The sequence below is a fragment of the Lissotriton vulgaris genome, unplaced genomic scaffold (assembly GCF_964263255.1).
Source record: "Lissotriton vulgaris unplaced genomic scaffold, aLisVul1.2 SCAFFOLD_2305, whole genome shotgun sequence".
NCBI lineage: Eukaryota > Metazoa > Chordata > Amphibia > Caudata > Salamandridae > Lissotriton > Lissotriton vulgaris.
The window spans coordinates 303,876-331,873 of record NW_028246212.1 but is presented as its reverse complement, the minus strand read 5'-3'; the positions used below and the strand labels follow the sequence as shown (position 1 = coordinate 331,873).

At 48.6% G+C, this 27,998-nt stretch overlaps 1 protein-coding gene across 1 annotated transcript; it reads right to left on the bottom strand.

Moving 5' to 3' along the window:
• Positions 1-1,881: 1,881 nt before the first annotated feature.
• Positions 1,882-26,904, bottom strand: SPTSSA (serine palmitoyltransferase small subunit A). The gene is made up of 2 exons (XM_086949297.1): positions 26,570-26,904; positions 1,882-2,591 (listed from the first exon to the last, which is right to left on the bottom strand). Exons 1-2 carry the CDS (start codon positions 26,724-26,726, stop codon positions 2,488-2,490), a joined length of 261 nt encoding a protein of 86 aa, XP_086805423.1. The 5' UTR covers positions 26,727-26,904; the 3' UTR covers positions 1,882-2,487.
• Positions 26,905-27,998: the final 1,094 nt, after the last annotated feature.

The following is a 27,998-nucleotide window of genomic DNA, read 5'->3' as shown; positions in this document are numbered from 1 at the left end:
TGCCTGCCACCAATTAACCAGGGAGGTATGGGTTGCACCAATTCATCCAATACGCTGTACAGAATTATTAAATATATCATTCATACCCTTCCCACATACTCCAGGGTTTGAAATTGGTCATCAAATGAACAACACACCATACACAGAGATTCTGTCACAAGTTTGTGCAGACTACATTACCTACTACAAATGTGTCCAAAAATTAAAGTATCTTCACATTTTCCATGATCTCTTCAGGCTGCAATGAGATAGGAATGCAGCGCTTTCACCAATGCATTGCCCTATCTTAGCCAAAAAGCATAGGATGGGGTGCACAAACAGATGGAAGCAGTACGTGTTTCTCAACAACCTAATGTAGGTTTTGTTCATTTAAAAAAGCTCAGCACAGGCGACCAACCTCCACAGCAGGAAAAATGTTAGCTGGAGTTGGCTCCGATGCACCCATCCTTCTATCTTATCTAACAGGTCCTGCAAGAAAGCATTGGGGGCACACGTGTGAACCCCTACTCTGTTTCTGGGTGTAGTAGGAATAGGATTGGGTTGAACAGTCTTTGAAAAGTGGAACCATAGAGGCCATGTAGATATTAAAGAGGACCAGGGAGGGGAGAGGCCTGTGACATGACACTTCAGGGAAACAGGAGAGGACATTAAAGATCCATGTAATCTCTGTGCTCTATTATGCAAGAAAGAATAAAACCACTGAATACCAGCAGACTAGCTCGAAATACTTTAGCAACCCTGTTAAGCAGTTTCTGGTGGTTCCCAATATCAAAGAATGCTGGCAGGTCTAGTGTGACCAAACTGCATCCTTCTCTTTCATCTGCTTGTCTCATCCTAAAAGAAGGAGCACTGTTGGTCCACTGCTGAGGTGCGAAATACAGATTAAAATCTAAAGCAACAGCCTCCTCAAGATGTTTTGGAAGTGCACAAAAACAAACTTCTCTTAAACTTTTGCCATGACTGGTAAATTGCCAAATGGGTCTGCATTCTGAAGGAGTGGCCGAGCCACAAAGACGCAATGATTACATTCTCAAGTTGGCCAACTACAGAGACCTCTGGGACATGCAAGGTTACAAAAACCTACATAAGCCTTCTGAAAAATCATGCTGGTACAGGCGCCACGGTTGCATCACTGAACTGGAGTAGTCTCAGGGTCTTCTCCATTTCCAGTAAGTTAGCAGGAGTCAATCGATAAATCAATCAAGAGTTTTGTATATCATGTTAAACACCCCTAGGGGTATCCAGGTGCTAAAGGGAATATGTTTTAGTTAAGAAGAACACAGGGGATTACACACAGCTCCTCTTTTAGCCAAAGGTGGACCAGACGCCTTCAGTTTTGGAAAAATGTTTTGTGTTGGTTTGCAAAGCACCCACCAAGAACCTCCCACAACTCCAAAGAGGGGACCACTCTGGGGGGTTACAACAGGATGGAGACACAGTTGAGTCAACGAAGATGACTACAGATCCAAACTTACTGCATTATTTGTGATATCCCTGGAGCAATAGTATCATTTGCTTTTATGGTGGGCTTTTATAGTAGAGTTTGTTTACTTTTATATATTCATGTCAATCTTGCAGGGGTTTGTCTTTCCTTCAAGTTTAGGACGTGGTTCCTGAACATTGTCTCCTCTTGGTGAAGCCAGAGAGCCGGTGCAACAGCAAATCTTAAATACAACCACTGAGGGCCCAGGACATCTCACCATTCACTGTACAACTCCTCAAATCATCTGGGGCCCAGCTTTTGAACACCGATTTAAGCTCCAATACTTGTGTGTTTCAAGGTATACATCTTCAGACATTGTTCATATACAGTGTATCACTCTTCTGCCGTTGCCAACTGTGCATAATATACACACACACAGAAAATAAAATGAGCAAAAATTTCTAACGTTAGAACAATTTACATTTTTATTTTCTTGCAAAACCTGGCTGGCGTCCATGGATAAATCACATTCGGTCAAGCAACGAAGAGACCGCAGCCACTGCCCCTGTGAGGACAGCAAACATGCAGCACATATTTTGCAAACGAACACCACGCATCAAACAATATTAATTCTTCCTTAGAGTCCAACAACCTTCGCTGGTGAAATAAGTTTATTTACAAATGATCCAAGCACACGCAAAGATCACCACTCAACCACATCTCTGCTCATCCAATTAAAAAATAAAGCATCACAATTTACTTAATTGCATTGAGAGAAAAAACTGCTTTGACAGTGCAATATTCAAACTGACAAATGTTAAGAAAATACTGCTCTCAAAGTAGAAACAATACGAGTTAAAATAGATAAAAGTTGTATATAATCAACCCCCTGGAAGATTAAAAGGAATGTGAATTGCAATGCTGGGTATCTATGCTGCACCCAGCCACACAGTGCGTGTTGCTCTGCATCCATGGAGCGCCAAGAGTCTCTGGTTCAGGACCAACCAACTGCAGGCACCTCAAGCCCCTCTGCTCCAGACTTCTCCTCGAGGGGTCTCCATTGGTCACTGCACGACCTCAAAATAGTGCAAGATGGCCATGATGTGCTGAGGCATGAAGACGTATCCCGTATACAGCGCCATCCCTAGGACCGAGACCAGCATTGAATCTGAGCAGGATGTTAAGGACAAAACAGTAGGTTCTGCAACAGAGGAGAGTAGACAGCAAAGCACAGATTTCTTCATTTCGTACTGCGGCAGGGCATGGAATCACTGCACACAGAGCATCGAAGCAGATTAAATGACCCACCATGTCAGCAGAATTACCATGGTCCCCTGTTGCAGCCACCGGTCCACACGGAGGTGGATATTTGAAAAGTAATTTGCAAAGCTGTGGCCCCTCTAAGTAGTTTCGCAATTTTTCCTTGTGTAATACCACACATATCATAATACCCGTCATAACAATAATTAAACTCACTCCTATTGTTCTCCCAGTGAAATAACTTTCAGGGACCTTCTACATTAAATATAAACTAGTCCTGATGATGGTCTTGCGTATTCATGCGACAGGAGACCGAAACGTTGATGCACCCTCAACTACTTTTATTTAGATCTAACATGATGGATAGAAAGGCGTTCCTTGCTGTTCATAGAACCCCTTGTTACCTCTTGCTTTAATAAAGACCAACCGATCACAATGACATTGATGGTATGCCTACTTTTTCATTTATTGTTCTCTTCTCTGCATTAATCAGCAAAATCAGACATTGGATTCATTCCTGGGAATTTTGTTCATGGCGTTCGAGATCTCTAAATACATAAATATATATTGACAGTATATTAATGTATAAATAATCCCTTGCTGGCCATTTGCTTTAGCTTATACCAGTACCCAAGCTCACAAGGGGATATTGGGTCGCCCTCCAATTTTCTTACTGGAGCTACATATATGCGTTACCCTCGCACAATGATATCGGTTTGTGTCTTCGCTCAGTTCGCGCCATTGGGCACAGAATTTATTGATCGGCAATAACAGTGTGCATATCTGGAATCTACCTATAACACAAACAGGAAGTGCAGAGGGCAGCCCCTACTCACCTCACGCGCACAGAGCCCCGACCCTCTACATAGAACACAAACAGGAAAGGGCAGAGGGAAGGCCCCTGCTCACCGCAAATCACGCACAGGGCCCAGATCCTCTACCTAGAACACAAACAGGAAGCGCAAAGGGTAGGCCCCTGCTCACCTCACCTCACCTCACAGAGCCCAAACCCTCTACCTATAACACAAACAGGAAGTGCACAGGCAGGCACCTGCTCACCTCACCTCACGCGCAGAGCCCTGACCCTCTACCTATACCACAAACAGGAAGCGCAGAGGGCAGGCGTTTGCTCACCTCAGAGTCCCGACCCTCTACCTATAACACAAAAAGGAAGTGCACAGGGAGGGCACCTGCTCACCTCACCTCACGCGGAGAGCCCTGACCTATACCACAAACAGGAAGCGCAGAGGGCAGGCGTTTGCTCACCGCACAGAGCCCCGACCCTCTACCTATAACACAAACAGGAAGTGCAGAGGGCAGGCCCCTACTCACCTCACCTCACGCGCACAGCCATGACCCTCTACCTATAACACAAACAGGAAGTGCAGAGGGCAGGCCCCTGCTCACCTCACCTGCACAGCCCTGACCCTCTACCTATAACACAAACAGGAAGTGCAGAGGGCAGGCCCCTGCTCACCTCACCTCATGCGCACAGCCTTGACCCTCTACCTAGAACACAAACAGGAAGTGCAGAGGGCAGGCCCCTACTCACCTCACCTCATGCGCACAGCCATTACCCTCTACCTATAACACAAACAGGAAGTGCACAGGGAAGGCCCCTGCTCACCTCACCTCACGCGCAGAGCCCTGACCTATACCACAAACAGGAAGCGCAGAGGGCAGGCCCCTGCTCACCTCACAGAGCCCCGACCCTCTACCTATAACACAAACAGGAAGTGCAGAGGGCAGGCCCCTACTCACCTCACCTCACCTCACGCGCACAGCCATGACCCTCTACCTATAACACAAACAGGAAGTGCACAGGGCAGGCCCCTGCTCACCTCACGCGCAGAGCCCTGACCCTCAACCTATAACACTAACAGGAAGTGCACAGGGCAGGCCCCTGCTCACCTCACCTGCACAACCCTGACCCTCTACCTATAACACAAACAGGAAGTGCAGAGGGCAGGCCCCTGCTCACCTCACCTCATGCGCACAGCCTTGACCCTCTACCTATAACACAAACAGGAAGTGCAGAGGGCAGGCCCCTACTCACCTCACCTCACGCGCACAGCCATGACCCTCTACCTATAACACAAACAGGAAGTGCACAGGGAAGGCCCCTGCTCACCTCACCTCACGCGCACAGCCCTGACCTATACCACAAACAGGAAGCGCAGAGGGCAGGCCCCTGCTCACCTCACGCGCACAGCCATGACCCTCTACCTATAACACAAACAGGAAGTGCACAGAGCAGGCCCCTGCTCACCTCACGCGCAGAGCCCTGACCCTCAACCTATAACACTAACAGGAAGTGCACAGGGCAGGCCCCTGCTCACCTCACCTGCACAGCCCTGACCCTCTACCTATAACACAAACAGGAAGTGCACAGGGCAGGCCCCTGCTCACCTCACCTCATGCGCACAGCCTTGACCCTCTACCTATAACACAAACAGGAAGTGCAGAGGGCAGGCCCCTGCTCACCTCACCTCATGCGCACAGCCTTGACCCTCTACCTATAACACAAACAGGAAGTGCAGAGGGCAGGCCCCTACTCACCTCACCTCACGCGCACAGCCATGACCCTCTACCTATAACACAAACAGGAAGTGCAGAGGGCAGGCCCCTGCTCACCTCACCTCACGCGCACAGCCCTGACCCTCTACCTATAACACAAACAGGAAGTGCACAGGGCAGGCCCCTGCTCACAAAAATGTAGAGAAATGTTTTGCAAATATTTGCCAAACTCTTGCAGTTTACCTTGCCGTGCCGTAAAAATTAACTCGCAAAGCTGAAAAAAACGTTTGCAAAACTTTATAAATAAAGGTAAACCTGGAATTTTAAGAGTGGAAAATAGTCAACTTTGGAAACAAAAAAAACCCTGCCAGGTATAATTGCGAAGTGCTAGCTCTCTGCTACTGAAACCAGATTTTTCGTAAAAAGAAAAACGTGATACAGAGCCTTCTCGGGTGTCGCCACAAAGATTTGGAACTCTCTGCCTCCAGATGTCTGCCTGATCTCAGCTACCGCCTCCTTCAAACAAGCATTTGCAATGCAATAGGTCTCGCAGTAGTTAAAGTTTGAGCTACTGGCATTGCAAATAATGATGCAACGCCAATAGCTCAAACTTTCAGTAATGCGAGACCTATTGGATTGCAAATGCTTATTAGTCTTGCTACGTGGACGCATGAGCAGTGACGGAGCCCACAGTCATGTTGTAATTACCCAAAACAAGACAAAACACATGACTGTGATGCTGCAGCCTATTGTGAACCTCCCCTTTTTGTCAGCATCCATATGTACAAAGCACAGATTCAAAACAAAGGGATGACCGACCGGCTGAGACCCACGGGAAACAAGATTCAGGCACCAATGACAACGTGTGAGCAGGACTCCAGCAGTGTTGTTCACTTTGATCAGTCCAAATCAATAACAATAAAGGAGAGAGAGAGAGAGAGAGAGAGAGAGAGAGATATAAAGAACAATAAAGGAGAGAGAGAGATAAATAACAAACGAGAGGGAGGGAGAGATAAATAACAAAGGAGAGAGAGCGATAAATAATAAAGGCACGTGGGTTTTAGGTTTCGGCATGCAGAACAGTCACTTCATGCAGCAAAGCCGGTTTACAAAGATATGGGACGGTGGCAAAGAGCTTTATGAACAAGTCCGGTGCATTGCTGTCCCACGCGCACATGTTCTGGTCTGACAGACAGTAGCATTGAGGAACTGCAGCACCCCTTCTCGAGTCAGTCACACTGTCCGTGCTGTTTAGGACTGTAACTCTTACTTGTATTTATTTACCCCGAGCACGTTCTGGGCTAGTTGCCGGACTGTCATTCTCAGAAATGCATGCTGCCCAAGCGCAGCACGGCAGAAATCTAAGTAAAGAAGCATTGTCAAAGGCAATCTGGTGGGATGGCTAGCGGGTGATGTTTTATCTGCCGAGGTAGGAGGGGAAGGTCTGACAGAAACAACTGGAGGGTTTTGGGGATTTAAAAGCAACAGCAGGAGGGGTGGGGGTGAATTGAGAAAGCCACAGAGGGATAGTGGGGAAGAACTGGAAATAGTGGCGGGGTGAGGGGTTTAAAACAATAATGGGAAGGTGGATGATGGCATTGAAAACAGCAATGGGACGGGGGAAGGTTTGAAAGTAATCACACCAAAATAAAATTCGAGTATGCATTAACCTCGCCACAAGAAGTGGGTGAGAGGGACCAGTGTACAATACCTTTGGATCTATTTGGTGCTATATAAAGCTGCAACAAATGGGCTATCCCTCAGATTGCTGCCCCTCAGGGGAGGGGGGGGAGAGGGTTTGCTGGGGAAGAAGGACGGTGAGCACTTGAAAGCTTTCCCAGTAACTTTATCACAAGTGGGAGAGGGGGTATTTAATTAAAGCACTGGTCTATTTTAATTTAAATTGTGAAAAGTCAGCACATCTTTAATGCTAAGTCACATTTCAAAAAAAGGCCCGGTGCGTTTTATTTTCCGGCCCATATTGTAACAAAGCAAAGGCAAATATATTTGTATGGCGCCTCCTTGTGCATCTCTCCACCTTCTGCCTCCTAGGCAGTGCACCAGGCGCTGACCACAGGGGGCGCTGTGTTTGGAAATAATAGCAGTAACTTATGGTTTAAAAGCACCTGCTGGAGAGTTGCTTGTGTGTTCAGTAGTTTTCAGGCTACAATAAAAAAGTAAAGATAAGTATGGTGATTAATGTTTCTGCTGAGAGAGATCAGGGTTGTGTCTAGAGGCAGTTTTTGAGTCATCATAAAGTAACTCAGAGGGTTAGCGTCCGTGCTGCAGAGAACATGTATCATACAGATCACAGAACTGTATTTTATGTGCATAGATCAATGGGCTACTGCTTTGGTCACAGAAATCTTTTTGTCATTTGCAGTTCATAAGTTACAATCCTAATATAGCAGTCTCATTTGGACTGTTATCAAAAAGCTGCATGCAAAATGCATGGTATAGGTAAGATTATTATTTTTTGGCCCAGTCTTTCATTATCCTAATGTTGCTACAAAGTTATTTTGGGTATAAATTAACTTTTTAATAGGATGTTTAATATTACGCATGGCTTTTTCAAATGTCAGCTGGGAATCCCCGCTCTAAACATGCCATTGGTTTCACTTTTCGGACAAACTACTGGGGTTTAAACCATTGGTGAGATGCTGTAACTGATGCCTGGTTCCTCACCACCCTGCACATCTCCCACTGAGGAGCCTGCAAAAAAGTGGCAGACAGTTCCCCAAGATCCTATGGTGTGGTGAAAACTGGCGGTATTGTGCAGTGACATGAAACTGGCACTCACGCCTCACGGCTTCCACCCAAAGCATAGCTGCCAAGGTTTCAGATTGCTATGTGTGACATGGTTATAATTGTAGTGCAATTATGAGTGACATTTCAACAAATACGAGTGACACTTTTTGCGAGCAAAATCAAGCAATGAAGATGAGGGAAACATATACATATCAAAAATTTTACTAAAATTATGAAAATGTCAAAATCTAAAACCTTGGCAGCTATCTAATAAAACTTCAAATCTGACCTTAGCATGAACATTTAAAATGGCAGCAGCTTTCATGTTTTACTCTTACCAAGTTTAACGAGTCACAGTGCTGCAGTGGAAAATCTAAAGACTGCTGGGGATGGGTCCCGAGTCTGTCACACTCCTTGGACGCAGGCAGCTGCTGGCAATCTGGACACATTTCAGGTAGTGATGGCCGTGATATATTCTGCTAAATGGCACTGTTGTCTCGAGAGCCGTGCTTGTTGTGCCTTTTAAAGACACACAGCACCTAGTCTCAGACTCACACTGTGTGGGACACAACCTTCAGAGATCCTCCACAACAGAGACTAATAAAAAGGCAGAAAGTGTCGAGGTCAGGAGGTGACAGGCCAGCCACCGAACTCCTCCTGTAATTATCTAATTTGGCACAGGGGGGCAATGAAATCTTGGAGGCCGGGCGAGCAGGAAATTCTGATTTGAAAAGTAAGTGTGCCATCGATGTGCACTCTGCCTGACACCAGTCTTCACCCCAGGCTGCTGGCACTCGAGTCGATGGCCGAGACCGGACGAGTCGAGTGCTAGCAGCCTGGGGTGAAGACTGGACTGGAGGCAGAGTGCACATCGATGCACACTTACTTTTCAAATCAGAATTTCCTGCAGCGGGTCGGGACGAGTCGACTCGAGTGCCAGCAGCCTGGGGTGAAGACTGGACTGGAGGCAGAGTGCACATCGATGTCAAGTCAAAGTCAAGTCAAACAAATTTGTATAGCGCACTACATACCCAGAGGGTTTCAAGGCGCTTATGAAGGGGAGGGGGATTATTTGTCAAATATCCACGTTTTAAGCTGCTTTCTGAACTCTAGGTGGTTCTGGGTCACTTACTTTTCAAATCAGAATTTCCTGCAGCGGGTCGGGACGAGTCGACTCGAGTGCCAGCAGCCTGGGGTGAAGACTGGACTGGAGGCAGAGTGCACATCGATGCACACTTACTTTTCAAATCAGAATTTCCTGCAGCGGGTCGGGACGAGTCGACTCGAGTGCCAGCAGCCTGGGGTGAAGACTGGACTGGAGGCAGAGTGCACATCGATGCACACTTACTTTTCAAATCAGAATTTCCTGCAGCGGGTCGGGACGAGTCGACTCGAGTGTCAGCAGCCTGGGGTGAAGACTGGTGGCAGGCAGAGTGCACATCGATGGCACACTTACTTTTCATATCAGAATTTCCTGCAGCCAGTCGGGACGAGTCGACTCGAGTGCCAGCAGCCTGGGGTGAAGACTGGTGGCAGGCAGAGTGCACATCGATGCACACTTACTTTTGAAATCAGAATTTCCTGCAGCGGGTCGGGACGAGTCGACTCGAGTGCCAGCAGCCTGGGGTGAAGACTGGACTGGAGGCAGAGTGCACATCGATGCACACTTACTTTTCAAATCAGAATTTCCTGCAGCGGGTCGGGACGAGTCGACTCGAGTGCCAGCAGCCTGGGGTGAAGACTGGTGGCAGGCAGAGTGCACATCGATGGCACACTTACTTTTCATATCAGAATTTCCTGCTTGCCCCCGCAATCGATCATGCTCTTTTGCGCGGTGGCAGCCATGAGAGACTTGAGTCTCGTGTAGTACTCCACTGACTCAAATGAGTCTCCCGCCGCTACTGCCGCCACTTCCTCTGACTTCCTCCGGACATGATGGCAAACTCTACCGCCGCCCGGCACATCCGGATAATTAATCCCGGCCCCCATGGTGTGCCACGCCCACGGTTGACTGATAGCATTGACTGCGTTATACTTGAATGACAGGACTGCCAAAGGGGATTACAGAGGTCCGAAAATCATCTCTGCGATCATGTCAGAGATACGAAATATTACCTGCCTGTCACTTTCCCTGCGGAGGCGCGGGAGGCATGCAGATAATGAGATAATGGGGGGGGCAAAATAAAGCGGCAGGAAGCAGAGACGTTTTAAGACAGGCCATTGGCAAAGTGAGCTCTGTCCCCTGGGCCCGGCCGCGGCACTGGAGGCCCGTTGCGGCCGCGGCCGCCATTATATTGTATTTGGGGAGGAGTGGGGAAACTGTGTTCGATCGTTCCAGGTCCCAAATAAATTATAAAGGCCGCAATGGGCGTCCCGTCCCCCCCCGCACCCCCCTAGCTACGCCACTCAGTTATGTAGCCTGCTCCGGTCCTCCGCTCGGGATACCACTTGCCAGCCGCTTCTCTGCTCCTTCTCGGGGTCCGCGCGAGCGCGCCGCGTGTTGTCGTGGCTACGGGCACGTGACCAGCGAAAGCAGCCCGGGTTTACAGTGAGAGGGCGGGGGCTGTCCTCGCATGCGCGCCCCCGGCGCCAAAGCAGAGTGCAGGAATCTGAAGTCCCGGGTCCCAGGAGGGGGCCCGGGTGCCCGGGTGAAGACCAGCGCTGGGGACACAGAACACGCTGAAAGAGCCTGGTGAGTGGGGGTGAAGGGGGTTGCGTGCATCTGTATGTGTGTGTTGTGTGTGTGCGTCTGTCTGTCTGTGTGTGTGTGTGTGTGTTGTGTGTGCCTGCCTGCGTGTGCATGTGTTGTGAACAGCCTGCCGGAATCTGAGCGCGACCTGATCCGATTCCGGCATGCTGCGTGCGTGCCAGTCTGTTGTCCTAAACCTCGTTAGTCCTTGAAAGCCAGAATGATTACAATAGGACTCCACTGCGACAATCGCTTTTGCGATTGCGTCGCAGTGCGAGCCCTAAAAAGAAGTGAAAACATTTCTGATTAACACGTTTTTGCCCCAAGATCACACCTTTTGTTTATGGATTGCATACCTGTGTTTTATCCATCTGCTGCCCTATGGAGGTCAAGCTCATTCACTTGTTAATCCTCAATGTCTGCTCCTTGTTGGTATATGGGACTGGTTATTGGCCCCACACCTATCTCCTCCCCGCCCTTCATGTGAAGCTCTTGATACCCTCTAGGCCCTAGGGTCATGTTCGCACTATATACAACGTTATAAATAAACACATAAGGACTGGCTTCCTGTAGTCTGCTTTCAGTCCGCCCTGTCCTTTAGTTCCCGCATGAATCAGTGGGATTTCAGTACAATATTAAGGCATCTGTAAGAGGACAGGCCGAGTCAAAAGAGCCCAGGCCTCAGGGCACGTGTGCTTACAGACTCACGGTCACTTCCCTTGGCCTGGGTTATTGTTTAGTTCTGAGCTCCTTGTCAGACATGACACCACCTTACATAAGAGGCTGGAGCAGGGGTGCCATGGACACCCCAGTAGCTACCAGCAGCTGGGCTTCCGCCACACCCTCCCCTGGGCCCCCACCGCCACAAACACCTCCAGCCTCGCTTACACCCCGCCATTCAGAAATAACCCCGGCGTGCAAGCCTCACGCACACTCCTGCAGGTTCATTGTTAGTTTTCCAAGAACCCCACGGCCCGAGGCACAGGGCTGGTTTCTGTGCAGTGAACACAAAGCGAAGCGAACAATGACAAGCCATGGCCATGGGCAGGCGGCTCCAGGAAACTCCAGTCACAGCAGGTGCCACCGGCTCAAGGTGGCAGGAAAGAGCCGGCAGAGGGCGCGGTGGGACCAGCCCTGGGGGGAGACCTGGGCACATCACGTGTGTGGGGTACATGGTCAGAGGCACCAGCCACGGCATTGACGTTCATGTTTTTATTTTTAGAGCATATTCATTACAAATGAGTAATGATAAAAAATAAACTAATTACGGGCAGATCTGCACTGTTTTTTAAGTGACGTTCATGATACCGGTAACATGCGGTCACTCAAGAGAGCCAAAGCGTCCACTCGCCGGACCCACTGAGGGACTCAGAGTGTTGGGGCGGGTGGGAGTACAACGAAATGGACTGTAAACAGACCAAGGAATAAGGAGGGCTGCCCAAAGCTCACCTGCGTGAGTACATATGTATGTGTTGTTTTTATTTCGGACCCTTTTCTGATAAATGGGGAGAGGATGTAGCCTAACGGCTAGAGCGGTCGACCTCCAAGCTGGGCAATCGGGTTCGAGTCTCGCAGCGTCCTGTGATTGTGGGCAAATCACAATCTCCCATTGCCTCACAAAAATGAATGTGTCCTATGCCAAACAACGGGGCAGGAAGGCCATCCTTTTAAAGTTGGCAGCTCTTGATGCCTCACTGCCCAACTGAGATATTAACTGCCACTCCGGACTAGACAACTTACAATTAGTTTCACGTACTACTCTTCCTAAAAATTTAACAACCACAGGGGACACATTGAGTTTTGTCAGCTGCGAATTCCGGTTACCTACCCCCTTTAATTTGGCTAGAAAAAGGGCGCATTCTGACTTGTTGGGGCGCCGCTTGATGTAGGGTTATATTTTTTTTATAAAGTTTGTAATCTGTACATACTCAAAAAAAACAGCTTTTTATTATCACCATATCTACTTTGCACCACTTGCCAGGTAATTAATTTATTATTCATTAGGAAATGCCCAAACTCCTCTAATCCACAGTCTTTCCAGTTTTTCAGGCGACAAGGAAGAATTTGGAGCCTCAAACCTTTGCATTCCATCAACTTTAAATAGTAGAAACCGGAGGAGCCAGTCTTAGTAAAAGATATCCAGAAGTAGCAAACAAATGTTTCTGTTGCCAATCTGAGGGGGAGGGGACTGGCTCCATACTTTTGACACATGTACAAAATTAGAGATTTTTTGGTGAATATATTCTCGGCTATAAACCAGGCAGTCCTAAGAGGGTAGACCCCAAAGATGTGGTAGCCCTCTATGGCATTTCTAGAGAAAGGAGAGACTTGACAAAATCAGAGGCAATTTTTATTGCAATCAGTTCTTTGGTAGATCGCTCCTTAATCTTCCAGAGATGGAGGTCAGAGGAGGTCCACTCCTACTTGAAGAGGATAAATAAAATGAAATTTACTATGGGATTTGAAGAGGCATCTGCTATGAGGGTAGGAGCTACAAGAAAATGTGAGGCTGTTGGGAAGTATTTTAAGAATTTAGAAACAATGGGCGACTTGAGATTTTAAAGATCTTGCACTATACTACTTTGACGGTTCAGCACGATGCACTTTTTGTGTGCCGAAAAAGCACATTTATAAAGCACTATAGCACGTTTTCTAAGAGTGTAAGGGGGGGGGGGGGGGGGGGGGGGGGGATCTCCCTGAAGTACTGTAGCACTAAGAACTTTAGCATGTTATTAGCAAAACTTGTATAGCTGTAAGTAGTTTAAGATCTGGCTTGTTTACTGACTTACCATGTTTATTATTATTATTATTTTTGGCATTCTGATCCCTGTCGGTTTATAGCTAATTTAAAGTTCGCTCAGCAAATGTGTAACATTTAGTCTAAAATCCTGATGATGTTAATTGTTTGTAAAATGGTCTCTTTTTTTGCTTTACTCAATAAGAAATATTTTAAAAAAAATATAAGATTTAAAAAAATATATATAAAGTGCTCTGATACCCGATAATCCTCGGGTCCAGTTTGCGCTATATAAAAAAACTAAAAATAAAAATAAAAAATAAAAAGTATATAAATAAATGTGAGGCATTCTCTGGGCCATAAACCATCTGCAGTGACAACTCTCCCCTACAGCAGTGGGCACACCTGTGGCTTGTGAGAATCGCTGCTCGATCCTGGAGTCTTCTATGCACACTGATGTGGCCCGTGCTGCCCCAGAGGTGATGGGACTGTAGCACATCAAGAGATGTGATGGGCACCTCTGGGCCCCATCAATCCACTGCTCACACATACTCCAGGTGCGCGCTCCTGCCACTCAAGACTGCGCACATCACAGCCACTTACCTTATATGGCAACAAGGTCAGCGGGCCACCAATGAAGGCCAGCCGACCGTACTAGGAGTACCCGTGCATTTCAGCTTCAACACACACTCACTGGCCCGTCAGAGCAGCACACAGACACCAAGCCGCTCCTGAAACACTGCACCCGTGCGGCTCGTCTTTATCCTGAAAACACCTAGGACACTAGGCACCCACAGGGGGCATCGCCCAGCCAGGGGCCCATCCTCCTGGTACACCTATGACACGAGGCACCCACAGGGAGCATCACCCTGCCAGGAGGCAGCTTGGTGCCACACCTAGGACACAATGCACAGACTGTGGGCACCACCCTGCCAGGGCCAACCCTCCTAGCACACCTAGGATACAAGGCAGCGAGATTGGGCACCACCGAGCCTGACTGGCACACCTAGGATACAAGGCACAGACAATGGCCACTGCCTTTCAGGGGGGAGCCTAGGTCCACAGCCAGGACACAAGGCACCATCCTGCAAGACTATGGGCACCACTCTGCCAGGGGCCAAACATCATGGCACACCTAGGATACAAGGTACCGACAGTAGGGACCACCTTGCCAAGGGGCAACCCTCCTGGCACTCCTAGGACACAAGGCAGCAAAAGTGGACACTGCCCAGCCCACCTGGCACACCTAAGACACAAGTCACTGAGAGTGGCCACCGCTTAGCCCATCTGGCACACCTAGGACACAAGGCACAAACAATGGCACTGCCCTTCCAGGGGGCAGCCTGAGGCCACAACTATGACACAAGGCACCATCCTGCAAGGGGCCAAACATCCTGGCACACCTAGGATACAAGTTACCAACAGTAGGCACCACCCTGCCAGGGGCCAAAACTCCTGGCACATCTAGGACACAAGGCACCAACAGTGGGCATCACCCTGACACACCCAACACAGATTTTTTTTTTTTTTTTTAAACAAGGAGATCCCACAATTGGAGAACTTGAGGTAAATAAATCTTGTTTGGTGAACAATGGTTGAATCCAGCAGTGGTCCTGTAAACTTTCCTTTTCAGCGAAAGGAAAAATAATAGGTTCAGTATGTTTTTTTCAGGACTCTAATACACAATGTAATGGAAATACAACAATTATAAAGTAAAACAACCCCAAAACAGTTTACTGTATAGTGCAATTAATGTATTCTTGCAGAATATCAAAAACTTTAAGTCAATATATATATATATATATTTTTGTTTTTTATGATCCAGTGCTCACAAGAAGGTAAAAAGTAGGTACTTTAGGGAGTCAAAGAAAGTTTAAAAAAATGCAACTCTTAAAAAACATAACATTGAACTCCTATTAATGAATTTATGTAGTAAAACCAGGAGTTAATATAGACACAAGTCTCATTCTCAGCGAGAAGAATCAATTGCTACAGAATCAGTACGGGATCTGGTCCCCTGTAGTCCATTTCCCCGGACGCTCTGCAATACAAGCCTAAATAAATGCGTCATGAGCAATATGTGTGCCGCCCATCCCTTGAGGCTCGGATCACAATCTGCTGGCCTACCACGACTGATCCCCAACAAGGATAACCAACACAAGATCCTTGCAACCCTGAACCGTGTTCCTTCCAGATTAGGATGCCCCACTAACTGTTCCTCAACCATCTAAAGACTCAATCCATTCTAGCGTGAGACACCACAGTGCTTTGGTTCGACATCTACATGGTTCCTTCCTGATATCAGGTGCTCACACACCTGTCCTGAAGAGGATCTCAAATGTTTGAGATCAAAACTATCCTTGTCGATCTCATAACTATATTAACCCCTGGGTTTACTATATAAATTCACACCTAGGGCACAAGGCACTGACAGTGGGCACAGCCCAGCTCTCCTGGCACACCTAGGACACAGATAATGGGCACCACCCTGCCAGGGGCCAACCCTCCTGGCACACCATGGACACAATGCACCAATAGTGAGCATCAACCTGCCAGGGGGTTGCCTAGTGCCACACCCAACACACAATAGCAAAAGAAACAAAAAAAAATGGATGACGCTGAACAATGCAAACATTCATTTAATTATTGCACAAAGGAACAAGGCAGAGATGTCAAATTACAAATGCACATCCACCCACTTCGTCCGTCGGAAAGTTGTTTGCATTTCCTTAGTATACTGTGGTGCTCTCCAAGCATACAGCCTCCCTCCGCCTTTAGGAGACCAAACGGACTCTCTAGGAGAAAAAAATCCCCTTTGAGGTTCACAAATGTATTAGACAAATGCAGAGGCACATCCAGAATCAGTCCAAGTCTGTAAAGTAGACATTAACCATCATAGTAAAAAAGAGGAAGTCCATAAGTCGATCTTTGTTTCCTTCTATGTATCCTTTTTTTTTGTTGTCAAAATCCATTACATAAGAAACAGGCAGCCGACACGAGTTTCGTCCGAAAGGACTTTTTAAAGGCTAACAGGAATTGTAGAGCGAGTCGTAGCTCCAAAGTAAGTGTGTTAATAAAAAATAAATAAAAAAAAGAAGAAGGATCATAACTGCATTAGTGGTTTAAAACCTGTAGTGATAGGAACAGGTAAGTATCCTCCAAGTAAGGGAAACAAAAAAGGACCTGAGTAGGGAATTTCAATGTTTTAAAAAGCCGAGCAGGAGAGAGGAGTGGAGGTGTGGAAGCAGCACATAGGGGAGAGAGCAAGAGAACACATACACTCCATTTCCTGGTGTTGACCTGTGGAAAAATAGAAACCATCCAATCAAAATGATGGCATAGACCCTATGTGTCAACTGGAGGAGCAAGCACAAGGACAGAAAGGAAAACCATAAAATACAAGGACACTGACAAGAAAGCCAATTAACTGGCTGAGCCACAGCCGCTGTAATTAATGCTATTGTCCACAAAGAGTCTAAACACAATGGCTAAAAGCTGTCTGTAGGCGATACCTACAAGTGAAACTGAGCACTAAGGCTTGCCAAAGAAGAACTGCTCCACCGTAAAAGAAATCCATACAAGATACACAAAAATGACCAAAGAAAATGAAAAATGCCGACATTACCTGACAATATAAAGTTAGATTTCAGACGCTTGCTGGCTTTTATAATCTTGCAGAAATGTCAAGGTGGATCTGCATAGGACGTATCGTGCATACAATAGTTACGTTCCCCGTCCCATGGTACGAAGTGTTCAACCGGCTTCCCTTTTTGCCTTACCCACTGTCCTCCGTCCAGCGCGAAGAAGGACTAATGTGTACATAACCCCTAAAGACATAAGCCAGAAGTCCGAGAATTCAGAGTTAGCATAGCATTTGCTGTTTGGCGGTAACTGAGAAATGTCCTAGTTATCACAAAGGAAAGTTTCAATTCTATCAAGGACGCGGAGGCGAGGATTATGCATATCCTCTCTCTATTTATTAGACAGCAAGTTCAAAGATAACAAGAAAAAACAGCCATGAACTACATAGCCCATGAGGCTCAGCAGTAGTCATGGAAACCAGTCCACCAATCACAGTCCAGGCAAGAGCATATAGGAGATCCCACGGCGTAGTCCTTCCTCTTTCGCTGCTGCAGGAAGGTAAGTTGACCACCGTATATTCCGTCTACGGATCTGAGCCTAGGATAAAAGAGAACATAATAATCTCCTATCCAGAAAGAACTCATATAGGAGAACAGTACAGAAGCATATGGCAACAAGTCAAGCAAATACAAAGGCAGTAAAGCACTAAGGCACAAGCTGCAAAATAAAATCCAATCGAAACAGAACATATCTGATGCAGAGACACGATAAATCACAAGAGCAATACTTTCTCGATACGTAGAAAGACAATCCTTATACAGATAATCCCAGGGCGGGAGGCTAGATGAAGCCAGGGAGGGATAGTCGTCGCCTCCGCGTCCTTAATAGAATTAAAACTCCTTTGTGATAACTATGAAATTTCTCATTCTATGTCAGGAAGCGGAGGCGAGGATTATGCAAGTTCAAAGCTTCCTTACCACTAGCGCAGCAGCTTCATGAATTGGCTTGAAATAAAACGTTTTAAAAGTTGATTCCAAAGACCAATCAACCGCATTCATAATGTCCTCCAATCTGCCACCTACTTGGACAGCCTTGGAGGCCATAGATCCTCTGGTAGAATGAGCTCCAAAATTTCTGACATCAATCCCGGATTCAGACATAATCCCATTGACCCATCTAGCAATGGTAGGAGAGGAAACCGCCCGAAAGGGTGTCTTAATGGCAATAAGAAGGTGCCGCTCACCAGGAGGTTGAACCTCCAAAGTCATGTCTTCATAAGATTTAAGGCATCTAACCACACACAGCGTAGGAGAATCCGGAAAAGCAGGATAGGTTACTGACCTTGTACTAGATTTAGTCTGCCTGGAAATTGTAAAAAGGTAACACCTTCCGGGGTAAAAACTCGTGCAGAACTGTCCAGAGCACGGACATCAGAAGCTCTCTCACAAGAAATAAGAAAAAAGGAGAATAGCGAGTTTAGCTGAAATCTCCTTCCAAGACAGATAATCATTATCTTGCCAAGATAAAAGATGAAGAACCAAATTAACATCCCATTGGCCAGAATAACCTGGTTCTGGGGGGACGTGAAAGACAAATGCCTTTCAAGAGCTTACAAACCCAAGGGTGTTCTCCAACAGGAGCCCCATCCACAAGGAAAGGACCAGCAGAAATGGCTGACCGGAAAGAATTAATGGTACAAATAGCCAACTTCTGATGGAAGAGCTCCGCAAGGAAGTAGACTACCTCAGCAACGGAGGAGCCCACGGGATCCAGGTGTTTCGCCACACAACGAACCCGTCTCCAAGCTGATCGGTATCGCTTGGTAGTACCCGGGGCCCAGGCCTGTTGAATGAGGAGTTCAGCTTCTCTCGAAAGCGAGCCGTCAGTCAATCATCTCCTGAAATCCTCCAGGCAATAAGATGTAGATGGCCTTGGAGAACCAGGGGGTGAGGATGGCCCAGGGGTTCCGACAGAATGTGCTCGAAAGACGGCAACCGAAGAGGCCGGTCCCAAGACAATTCCAGAAGGGACGGGAACCAAATCTGAGCTCTCCAGATTGGAGTAATCAAGATCAGAGAGGCTTTCTGCCTGCGGACTTGGGCAGTGACTCTCTGAATGAACAGGAACGGGGGAAAAGCATAAGCTGGAATCCCCGACCAATCCTGAAGGAAGGCGTCCAAGCCTCCGCTCCTGAATCCGGCTTCCAACTGAAGAATCGCAGGAGTTGGGCATTCCATCTGGAAGAAAAGATATCCACAAGAGGAAGACCCCACAGGTCTACGACCTGACGGAAGATAACAGGATCCAGCCTCCAATCACTGGCATCCCGGAAATGCCTGGAGTTCCAATCTGTCACGAAGTTCTGAACTCCTGGGAGATACTCTGCCGTCACTGAAATCTGATGTTGAAGGGAATAATTCCAAAAATCCTTGGCGAGATCTGCCAGAATCTTGGAGTGAGTACCGCCCAGGCGATTGATGTATCGAACAGCCGTCGTATTGTCCATCCGGAGTAGGACACAGCAGGAAACCCTGGTTGTCATGAATGAATGAATGGCAAAAGAACCCGCCAGGAGTTCGAAACAATTGATGTGGAGGTGGACTCCTCCGTCCACCTGCCCCCCACAGAGAGAGAGCCGCATCTGGCCCCCTAACCCAGGCGACTGGCATCCGACTAGATTACCAGATCCGGACGGGAGCCGAAAATCGCTCTCCCAGTCCAAGCCTCCATATGGTCGGTCCACTAAAGGAGCTCCGACCTGGCTTCCAAGGAGAGGGAGATCAACTATGAGTACGTTAGACCTCTGCGGAGGTGAAAAGCCTTCAACCTCTGAAGGGCCCTTTAATGCAGAAGACCCGGAAAGATGGCCTGAATCGAAGATGATAACAAACCCACAATTCTAGCCACTTGACGAAGAGAGATCCTGTCCCGATGGAGTACCTTGCGAATCTCCTTCTTGATTTTGGAAATCTTCTGAGACGGAAGATTCAAGGTGGCATCCGTCGTGTCGATGCGAACCCTAGAAAAATCATGCTCTGCTGCGGAATCAAGTCTGATTCTTGAGCATTGATGGTGAACCCCAGATTCTGCAGAAGGGACACTGTAACCTGCAAGTGGAGGAGAGCTTCGGACCCCAGACTCCGCTTCCAGACACCAAACCAATGACCCCCACCACCAGCCTCAGCGCATGGACGCCCATCAGCACTGGAGACACCACCCGCGTCATGAACACCATCCACTCCGGCTCCCCCTCCGACCCATGCCCTCATCATATCTTCATCAAAGCCGACACCATCATCGCACCCCACCTCCGGAACATCATCAACAGCTCCTTCACGTCAGCCACCTTCCCTGGAAGCTGGAAACACGCAGAAATCAACACCCTCCTGAAGAAACCAACAGCAGACCCCAAAGACCCCAAGAACTTTTGCCCCATCTCTCTTCTTCCCTTCCCGGCTAAAGTCATCGAGAAGACCGTCAATAAACAGATGACAACATTCCTCGAAGCAAACAACTTGCTCGACTCATCCCAGTCCGGATTCAAAGCCAACCACAGCACCGAGACCGCCCTCATCGCAGCCACCGATGACATCAGGACCTTGATGGACAACGGAGAGACAGACGCCCTCATCCTCCTGGACCTCTCGGCAGCCTTTGATACAGTCTGCCACCGCACCCTAATAACCCGCCTCAACAACTCTGGGATCCAAGGAAAGGCCCTGGACTGGATCACATCGTTCCTCTCCGACAGAACCCAGAGAGTCTGCCTCCCTCCCTTCTGCTCAGAGGCCACCAAGTTAATCTGCGGCGTACCTCAGGGCTCCTCACTCAGCCCAACCCGCTTCAATATCTACATGAGCCCCCTCGCCACCATTGCACGCAAAACACAAGATCAACATCTTCTCCTACGCCGACAACACCCAACTGATAATCTCCCTCACCAAAGACCCTACCATCGCCAAAGCCAACTTCCAGGACTGAATGAAAGAGGTCGCAGAATGGATGAAGCACAGCCGTCTGAAGCTCATCTCAGACAAGACGGAGGTCCTCATCCTCGGACAATTCCAATCCGCCTGGGATGACTCCTGGTGGCCCACGACGCTGGGCACCGCACCGACACCCACGGACCTCGCTCGCAACCTGGGATTCATCCTGGACTCCTTCCTCACAATGACCAAGCAAGTCAACGCAGTCTCGTCCTCATGCTTCAACACCTTACGCATGCTCCGTAAGATCTTCCGATAGATCCCCACCGAAACCAAAAAGACGGTCACCCAGGCCCTCGTCACAAGTCGACTGGACTACGGGAACGGCCTCTACGCAGGAACCACAGCCAAACTTCAGAAACTGCTTCAGCGCATACAGAACGCCTCCGCACGACTCATCCTCGGCATCCCTCGCCGCAACCACATATCCGCCCACCTGAGAAACCTACACTGGCTCCCCGTCAGCAAGATGATTACGTTTAGGCTGCTCACCCACGCACAGAAAGCACTCTACAACATGGGCCCCGAATACCTCAACAACCGCCTCTCGTACCACACCACCACCCGCCAGCGCCGCTCCACCAGCCTCGCCCTCGCCACCGTTCCACAGATTCGCAGAGCCACGACCGGAGGAAGATCATTCTCCTACCTGGCAGCCAAGACATGGAACTCCCTCCCCGCACACCTACGACTGACCCAGGACCATCTCACCTTCAGGAGACACCTCAAGACCTGGCTATTCGAGCAGAAGCAGCACCCCCCTCCATCAGCGCCTTGATACCCTCACGGGTGAGTAGCGCGCTCTACAAATGTATTGATTGATCCATCAGGAGGATGTCGTCCAGATAGATCAACCGAATGCCTTTTGTGCGAAGGTGTTCGACCACCGGCCGTAGAAGTTTTGTAAAGCACCAAGGTGCTGGGGAAAGACCAAAAGGTAAGAGTTTGAAACTCGTAAGTTTGACCCTTCCATTGAAACTGGAGGAACCGGCGATGAGGAGAGAAGATGGGGACCGAAAGATAGGCATCCTTGAGATCCAACCGGACTAACCAATCGTCTTGGAGAAGGAGATCCCTGAGAAGATGGATTCCCTCCATTTTGAAATACTGATAAACCAACCACTCGTTGAAAGAATGGAGGTTGATAACAGGCCTGAAGCCCTTTTCTTTCTTTTCGACCAGAAAGATATTGCTGTTAAAACCTCTTCGATGAAGACTGGCGAGGACAATAGCGCCTTTTGAGAGATGATCCTAAATTCCAGGTCTATGAGCGCTTCTTCTGTTTCGGAGAAAACCAAAGAGCGAGGACGAGAAATTTGAAGAGGGGACCCGTAGAACTCTATGTGAAACCCCTGAACTGTTTCTAGCACCCAAGGAACCGACGTGAGTTCTGCACAATTTGCCAGAAACGAAGAAATCCTGCCCCCCAGACAAACCGGAGAGGAGATTCATGCTTACCATTGAATCCTTTGGAATTATTCTGGTTGTCACCGTGGCCCCTGCCTTGACCTCTGCCTCCACAGGAAGGACAGAAGGACCCCCATCTACCATCGTTTCAGTTGTTGTTGCGCTTCCCTGGTCCCTTATTGGAGGCTTGGTTGAACTGACAGCCGGAAGAGCGACCCCTGCCTCGTCCAGCCCCGGCAAAAACCTTTTTCGGAAAATCTTCTTCTTAGAAGCCTGTGCTTTATCAAGGGCAGAGAACGTGGCCACAAACTTTCCAAGTTCCTTCACAAAAGGATCACCAAAAAGGGTGCCCTGAGCCACAGAGCCAGCCTCAGACGAAGACAATTCCCCAAGCTTCGGATCAATCTTTAGGAGGAGAGAACGACAACGCTAAGCTGAGAGGGCACAGTTGGGGTTGCCCAAAAGGCACATCGCCCTCTGTGCCCACCCCGTAACATCGTCCGTTGGAAGAGGTTGTACGGATTCCAGAGACCTTTGTGCTAACTCGATAACTCCGAACTGAGGCGAGACCCCACCTCCTGATTGAGGGGTTGTCTGATTTTACAGGCAACGTAGTCGGCTGTCATCTTATCGGGTAACCATTCAGTGGAACGCGGTCGGAAGAAACATTGAGGGTCAAACATGTCCGGATGAACCGGTTCACCATCACCCATTTCCGAACTGGAAGGCCTAGGACGCCAAGACCTGCCCGAATCCATCAAATCCTCTGAGGATTCATCATCATCTGCAAAGACATAATAGTCCTCACCCTCTCCGCCTTCAGGAAACCCTTCCTCAGGGCCAAAATCCGGGGTGGCATCGCCACCTGTATACCCGTTTGAGCCTTCCTCCCGGTAGGGTGCACTTCTTAGCGTGCGCGCACTCTTATGGAAGACTTCAGCAAGTTTACTGAAGCCTTCCAGGTGCCCCGCGTTACGCTTGACGGGCTTACGTGACACCACAGAGTGAATGCCACTAGGCCCTGCCCCACTGTCTCCCAGGATAATAGAAGTAGACTTAAAGACATGAGCAGACAGTTGATCAACCCTGTCCTAAAGAGGAGCAAGCGCCTGGGCAATGGCCGAAGAGAGGAGCTTGCCTACCTCTGCAGGAGAGCGCACCTGGGGGAACTGTCCCTCAGAATCAGGGGAGGGTGGGACACATAATCCTGGTCATGACGTGCATAATAACGGAGGGTCGGGCACCCATAAACCAACACACCCTATAAATATATATAGAAGGGTTCCCCCCAACACAGGAGCCCTGTGCAGTAGATAGTACTGAAAAGAAATGAAATTTAGTTTCTTTAACACTGCAAATAAAGATACAGTAAACTGCCAAATTTGGGCCAAGCCCGTCTAACCTACCGCAAACGCGGTGTCAGTGAAGGGGGGGGAGGAGGCTGCCTGAAGATTAAAACAAAGCTTATTGCCTCCTGCGCCCTTATTGCCTCCTGCGCGTCTAAGGGCGCTGTGGTGAGAGCTCCGACACAGGCAGCGCGTCTGACAGACAGCACCACACAGCGCACGCGCACCAAACAGACGCTCGAGCCGAAGCCTCCCGCGTCGGACAGCAAGCGGGAGAACCCCGCTACAATAAGAAACAATTCAATAAAACAATTCAATAAACAAGCTGTCAACACTAACTACCCACGCCACTAACCCATAACAAATGCGAAATAAGTAGTAAGGGACTTAACTGAGAGCAGCAATAGAGAAAGAGGAAGGACTACGCCGTGGGATCTCCTATATGCTCTTGCCTGGATTGCGATTGGTGGACTGGTTTCCATGACTACCGCTGAGCCTCATGGGCTATGTAGTTCATGGCTGTTTTTTCTTGTTTTCTTTTAACTTGCGGTCTAATAAATAGAGAAAGGATATGCATAATCCTCGCCTCTGCTTCCTGACATAGAATTCAGTACTAAGGGGGTAGAACTTTTACAATCGGCTTAGAATTGGAGTCATTTTACACTTTAACATTACTGAAAAGTCATATTTGAAAACAGTTTCAATTTATGCTACTGGACAGCTATGCAGAATGTGGAAAATTGTAGAAAAGTGTCAAAAAATGAAAAGATTGAAAGGCATGTGAACGATGGTAACAACTGTCAACAGTACTACAAATTGTAAATACTGGCGTATTAACCACACACTATTGCGGATAACACCAGAACTAACTCCTGGCATCTATCTGGAGCACCATTTTGCATTCCATGACTTGCTTTGCGCATCTGATTAGAAGTTTGAACTTGAAAATGTCAGCATATAAAGCGATGTTGGCTTACAAAGCAGATGTTCGTGTGAGTTGCTTTTACAGTCGTTTGCTTCTGTGCACTCTAGTACTTGCAGAAAAGCTTTTCAAAGTACGAAAATAGAACAACTCCAAAGTGCAAAGAAAAAAGGGCCAGATGATCTACATGACAAGTCTATTATAGCACAGCAAAGTGTGAAACATAAAACATGCAAAGCAGTAAATTAAAAAAAAAAAATAGAACCTGAGCCCTACCAGATACTCAACAAGTGTTTACTGGAGCTAAGTTAGACTATAAACAAATGCCCCACAAACCCACTCGATGTGTGGTCATCACAACCTCTATGATCAGTCACTATGCACACTCTATTGACAGCCACCCGAAACCCACAGGGTTGACACAAGGAGTGGTCACCGCTCTACCTCAGCAGATGCAATTAAATAAAGGCAGAGCTCTACAAGTAATGACCTGACCTCAAACAGAATAAGCCTGCGCCTGCTAAACCGCAAATAACCCAAAAGTCGAACAGGCCGACTCTGAGGAGGTTTGGTCTGGCCAGGAATATCAGGTATCACCCGAGGACGTGTGTCACATACCACGCAGGGAAGTCAGTTCTGCTGATCCTAGCGACTATTTACACACAACACTCCTAGAATGCAAGCCACCACAGACTTTTCAACTCCTCTCAGTCACACTTCACCTGCACAGCACAGCCATGCGGCACCGGGGAATATCAGTACATAACCGAACAGGAACTTCAGTTAGGACTACCCTAATCAATAGTGCGTTCGATAGACAACCTGAATAATGCAATATACTAAGGGTTTGCTTCTACAGTGCTGAATCGCCTTAGGGGGCCAGCACGTTTTTAACAGGTACCATCCTAGCCACCTATCACATTCAGATAAGTCTACCCATGTCAAAGATAGTTTACAATGACCACCAAACCCCACATGCCTACAGGTTCACGCTCTGCATTTATATAGTGACTCTCACTGAAGGCACACCTCATTAGTGCAAATGACACTTAAGATACCAGTTGTAGTCTAGAATTACAACCCCCAAACCGCGAAGACTCCGACCCCAGAAGGATACTAAAGATGATCACTCCAAGCGATGACATGCAGCTCCATACAACACACACCCATAAGTAAACTGTAACCGTCACCCCACCCTATGACACACAGGCTCCCCACCTCTCTGATCTGCATTCCCATCACCCCCACAGGATGCTGAAGGTGTCACCCTTGCCCTTTGACATACAGCGACCACCAACACACACCCAGGACACTGAAGATGTCACCCCACCCTATGATATACAGCCACCCCATACACACCCAGAAGGATACTGAAGAGGTCACCCCACCCTTTGACACCCAGGCTCCCTCCCGTCACCCCCACAGGATGCTGAAGGTGTCACCCTTGCCCTATGACATACAGCCCCCACCTCACACACCCAGAAGAATACTGATGATGTCACTCCACCCTTTGACATACAGAAGCCCTGACCTGCACTCCCACGACTACCACCCCCACACACGGATGCAGAAGGTCACACCCCAAGACATACATCGCCCGCCACACAGAAGGATACTGAAGAGTTCACCCACCCTACGACATGCAGCCCCCCTCCCACACCCCACCCCGAAGAATACTGAAGGCGTCGCCCCACCCTATGATGTACAGCCCCCACCTCACATACCCAGAAGGATACTGAAGAGTTCACCCACCCTACGACATGCAGCCCCCCTCCCACACCCCACCCCGAAGAATACTGAAGGGGTCGGCCCACCCTATGAGCCCCCCCCACACCCCACCGGAAGGATATTGAAGGGGTCGCCCCACCCTATGACGTACAGCCCCCTCACACATCCCCCAGTCGGATACTGAAGGGGTCGCCCCACAGCCCCCACACACCCCGGAAGGATACTGAAGATGGTGCGCTCCCAGGGCTCCAGCATGTACAGCGCCGTCACCAGCAGGTACTGGTAGTAGATCCAGGACAGGCGGCCCCAGGCGCGGCTCAGCGGGGGCCCGCTCTCCGGGGACCACGGCTTGCGCGGCGGGGCGGACAGGGGGGCCGTCATGGGCGCGGCTGCGACGGGGCTCCGGCGGGTCAGACCGTCTCTCTGTGGAGTCACTTCCGCCTCTGCTCTCCGGTCACTTCCGGGTCACCTGCCGGGGGTGCCGTGTTCTCCGGTGCTCGAGCCTCTCCTTTCAGGCTCTCGAGCCTCTCCCTCACTTCCGGCTGTCAGCTGACCTTTGCCTCTGTGACGTACCGGGTGAGCTGCTTTCTCCCCATTCGCATTGGTCGCCGGCAAACGCACCACCTGGACGTCACGTGACGTCACCGCGGAGCATGCGAGCTGTCAAGACGGGGAAAGAAACAAGCACTTGCAATGCAAGCGGCCACGCATTTTGGAAACCTTGACCTATTTAAATGTAAATGACATTGCCTTTTATTATTGCAGTTTCTTAAACACATAAATAAATGGCATTGCCATTTACAATGCCAAGAGCTCAAAATCGCGCAATTGCGAGACCTATTGCATTACAAATGCTTGTATAAACAGGTGACAATTTAAAGATGAGTTTAACCCCTTCCCTACGCACGACGGAACCAAGCCGTCATGAGCCGCCCGACGGCGTGGTTCCGTCATGCTGCGCCCACTCCACCCATACAGCACTGATTCCCCGCCTGTTTGGGCGAATTAGTGAGCGGGCGGGACCGTGGCGGAACCACGCCGTCATGAGCATATGCCGCCCGTGGCTTATGACGGCGAGGTTCCGTCACGACCATGACGCACTCATCCCCCACCCCCCCAGCACCGCAGCAGAATTCACGCCACGACAAAGGGGTTAAGGTAATAACCATTCCTTTAAATGTGGATTCAATATTCAACGTGTGGAAGTTACAAATAAGTTGTGTGTGAGGAATTTATAAATGAAAAACTATTTCAATGAAACAGGGTGCGGTGTCCCTGACTCACTATTAAAGTGTCGTGACATGGCATGACATAACATAACATTCTGTACTTCTAACCCCCAGTGCTCATTGAGGCGCGTCTGTTACAATAGCAGCTCCTTGTAAGCTCAGCAGCAGTACACCCACCAAACATAACCTATCCTGTGGTGTAAGAGCCTCAAGAAGCGCCTCTACCTTCCTCCTCAAACCACTCATTCTTAACAAAAAGAGAAGTTGTCACAAGCCTTCTCCGGAGCTGTCCCTAAGATATGGAACTCTCTCCCACCGGAAGTTCGCAGAATATCCTCATCAACAGCGTTCAAAGTGGAAGCTAAAAGATTCCTAATGAACAAATTCTTACCCTAATAGTTATGGACTCAAGTGCCCGTTGACA